At 42.2% G+C, this 4184-nt stretch overlaps 1 protein-coding gene across 1 annotated transcript in view; it reads right to left on the bottom strand.

Annotated features, from left to right (window-relative positions):
• dolk (dolichol kinase) overlaps positions 1–3996 on the bottom strand; it is a 4311-nt gene extending 315 nt beyond the window's left edge. The window contains exons 1-2 of the mRNA XM_084387034.1: positions 3875–3996; positions 1–1518 (exon numbers count right to left, since the gene is read on the bottom strand). The exon at positions 1–1518 is cut by the window's left edge and continues 315 nt beyond it. Of these exons, the coding sequence (XP_084243160.1) occupies positions 1–1391 (1391 nt within the window). The 5' untranslated portion in view covers positions 1392–1518; positions 3875–3996. The remainder of the gene's footprint in view (positions 1519–3874) is intronic.
• Between the last annotated feature and the right edge of the window lie 188 nt (positions 3997–4184).

The following is a 4184-nucleotide window of genomic DNA, read 5'->3' as shown; positions in this document are numbered from 1 at the left end:
GTCGCCGTGCCCTCGAAGGTCTTCTTAGTGCCAGGCCAGCGGATCTCGCCGACCGAGCTGCCGAAGATGGACGCCACGGTGTCGCCGACTCCCACGGCCAGCACGCCGGCGTAGGGCACCAGGCCACCGGCGCCCCCGAGGCCTCCTTTAGGGGTGCAGGTCCCGGGCGAGAGCCAGATGGGAAGGGCGACGCCGAGGAGAAGGTAGATGTGAGTGAGAATGAGCGGTCCTGAGTCTCTCTCGTCCAGGAATAAAGTGAGAAGGCATCTCAGGGGAGGCCCGAGAGGTCGGATGCGGAAATAGCGGACGAATTCAAGGAACAAAAGCGCTGAGAGGCACACGACCGCGGACAAATGAAGCAGAGGACGGTCTAGTGCGAGTCCGGGTGCGAAGGTTAACACGGTGAGGAGGTGGAAATACTTCCGCACGGTCGTGGACGCCTGGTGCTTCTTACTGCCGCCCGAGCGATGGCTGTTTTGATGCATCACAACGGCAATAGCTAGAAGCAAAAGTGAAGCCCAGAATCCAATGAGCCAAAGGCGGGTGCTGCTCTCGGTGATGAAATGCATCAGCCAGGTGATGGGGTGATGCTGCGTGAGCAGGGAGAGCCAAGGAACCAACAAGCCCAAGCCCAAAACGACAGTCATGGTGTGGAAGAAAAGCGACGCCGACCAGGTTTCCGATTCCATGAATACGAAGAGCACCGCGAAGAAGATTCCCAGCAGCACCAGACCTAACACGGCAACCGGGAGGAAATACGGAAGCGGGTCGGAGTTCGCGTTCCCGGACGAGACCAGAGAGCGCTTAATGAGCTGGTTGATAATGAAACTGATCCCGCCGAGGATGAGGAGGGCCTCGCCGGGAGTGAAGCAGCGTGGGAGCAGGTACAACAGGATCAAGCTCACGTACACAAAAATCAGCAACACCTCCAAGACTTCAATCACCTCGGACACTGTCAGCGTTTGCTTCACTGTGTACAGAATGGCGCTGCTGGCGATGCCGGCTATAACGCAGGTGTTTGTGGGCACCGGGCGTGTGATTCCCAGCGCGATGAGAGACAGGAACAGAGCCAACATCATGCCTATCACTGTAACGACCATGGCGAAGCGCTCCATGTAAACGTTTCCCACGATGACGCAGCGTCCCCTCAAAGCGAGACCCAGCAGAGGCATCACCATGCTGGCCGGTAAGACGCCGCTGTTGGCCGAAGGGCGAAACTGGAACACGGCGGCGCCGGTCCGAAGCAGGCGATCCCATTTGTGCTGAACATAGAAAGCCTGGACCGCCAGAGCGATGCAACACCAGGACAGCTGATTCCACACGGCCATGTGAACGGAAATCACCATAGCAAACACCACAGCGGATTCAACCAGCACTGGATCCATCTGCATGATCGAGGAGCGTGTGACAAAGCTTTACAGGAATGAGGCACTTCAAATATGGTAGTCTGTCAGAAACGTCCCGGTGCACACACAAATATCGTCCACTTCTCGGGCTCCTGCACACGCCAAATTAGACCTGGGTAAAAATAAAAAACATCAAAATATCATTAGACACAAACCATAAAACTTGAAAATATTTTTTATTTAGTAATAGAATGTTTTCTTTCACTTTTAACACATTTCTTTTCAGAAAAACCCCACATAACTAAGATATAAACAAGATTTGATCAAATATTTTTCTCACTTTTGCCATTTTTCTCCACACAAAAAACATGGTACCCGATTTTTAAACATGCACTTTCATGATTTTTACATAATATATCATAGTAATGTCATAGTATTTTTTAAGTAATTTGGAGTATGGAATACGGTAATCATTTAGTATAATATATGTCAAAGTACTATGGTATTAACATCTGATACTTTCACTGACCTATGGTATTTTTTCTAAAGTCATTACTCAATAATATCATGGTAAAAATTATGAAATAAATAAATCATTTTACTCAATGTGACGAGAGATGTTGTTCAATGTGATGATGGCACCTACCTAGACACATTTTTTGGGCACAATAGAGATCAACCGATATTGATTTATTATAACCGATACCAATTATTTGCATGTTTATGCGCCCGATAACCGATATATAGAACCGATATTTATTTATTGTTTTATTTCTGTTTTTGACAATTATAACAACAGCACTGAACTGAACAAACTGTTTTATTTAGCACTTTTTAAATACTGTAATTTCTGAGATTTCACTCCCCCATTGCATACAAAACAAAACACACTTCTAAATCAACAAACAGAGTCTGAAAGAGTGCAAAAAATCAAATATAATGGACATATTCAATCATCCCTATGACGCCCAAAAATGCCGGATGGAAAGCTCACTCGTTTCAAGACACATTCGTACTGTCGAGAGTTTATATTCTCACTACGAAACTAAAGGAGGACGGCAAGTTTCTCAATGGCATTTGAACTCTAGACACTGTGAACTTTAGCACTGTTGAACGCACAACAGCAGCTGTTTCTAAACATGGTAAATTATGAAAAGACAGCATCACTTTGTCAGCAAAAGTAAAACGATCTGGTTTTAATGGCTGGGTGCTCTGGCATTACAGTGATTAATAATATATGGATAATAGTGTATCATTCACTGTACTTTAATTTAAAATATTAGTGTTTAAAATGTTAGGGTTTTATACAGAGGCGGACAGAGTACACAGCTTCATTACTTGAGTAAAAGTACAGATACCCCTTGCTAAATTTTACTCAAGTACAAGTAAAAGTACTACAGTCAGATGTCTACTTAAGTAAAAGTACTAAAGTACTTGTTTTTAAAAGTACTTGAGTATCAAGAGTACAAGAGTAAATTTTTTAAATATTGCATTACTGCTGCCACAGTGCTTACATTGGTAAACACAGCAAACACTTGAAGCGAAAACTATCATTAACTTGTTCAGAAAATTGAAATAGTCTGGCGAGGTGGGGCCACGGGTTGGCACATTCCCGGGATGGACCTGCTGCGTCTTCATCCATTGTTTCGTCCATGGTTTCGTCTCTTATCTAAATCTGACAATGGAGTTGACTTTGGTGGAAAGCTGAAGGTGATTGCTGATAGGCTGTCCCAATCAGTGGCGCCTGCACAATCCAATCACGTTTGAGAGGGAAACAACAAATTGAGGGTTTCCGAGAATTTTTTTTTAGAAGAAGTAACGGGTACTCACGGTTATGGATAGAAATGTAGTGGAGTAAAGAGTACAATATTTGCCTCTCAAATGTACTTGAGTAAAGTCATGAGTACTCCCCAAAAATGATACTTGAGTAAAGTACAGATCCCTCAAAATTGTACTTAAGTACTGTACTCAAGTAAATGTACTCCGTTACTGTCCGGCTCTGGTTTTATAAGCACCCAGAAATAATGTATGAAAAACAATAATATAAACGAGATGTTTTATATGAGTATCCAAGGAAAAAATATAAAAAATAATGTAATAAAAGATAATTATAGAAATCTGTAAATAATATGTATTTTATACCAAGAATATAATATATTAGAAATGATATATTTTACCACATATCTTTGTTCAATGCAATATTTTCTGGGTGCTTATACAATGCATTACAACATGCACCTGAATCATATATCAGCAGAACATTAGCTTATTAATGCATGCATATTGTGCAATTGAATATGTTATACGCATTTGAAGGGATTGTCAGTCTTAACATTAAATACTAATACAACAGCAATGCTGTTATTCTATACGGGTTTACAGTGTTTATTTACAGTTAGAGAGGGTTTTGTTGGGCTCTACGGCAGAAATGACAGCTCACTCACTGCAACACCAGCTGTTCATTAAACACCTTGCATAGTAAATAAACGCAGAAACATCATTTTACATCAAATTACGCCTCATCTTACCCCTTTCTCTGTGATTGAACGCTTGCTTCTTGAACAAAAGATTGTATTCCTTGTGTTTAACTGTGACTCGTGCTCTGTAAGATCAGCTGCTCCACTGACTGACGGTGGGAGCGGCCATCAACTTCGTCACGTGGTGTCAGAAGGATCATGTGACCAATGTCAAAACATAAAAAAAATCTTAGTCAGGTTTTTTAAGCAGATAACAATTTTTACCATATTTAATTTAAATGCGTATATGTGTACATAAGTATTTTATGAATATAAATATGTATTTTAGGATTTAATCAAGTCATGTGATAGGGGAGTGCGC

Source organism: Rutilus rutilus, assembly GCF_951802725.1.
Source record: "Rutilus rutilus genome assembly, chromosome: 18".
In the NCBI taxonomy this organism is placed as follows: domain Eukaryota; kingdom Metazoa; phylum Chordata; class Actinopteri; order Cypriniformes; family Leuciscidae; genus Rutilus; species Rutilus rutilus.
This window is presented reverse-complemented; position numbering and strand designations above follow the sequence as displayed.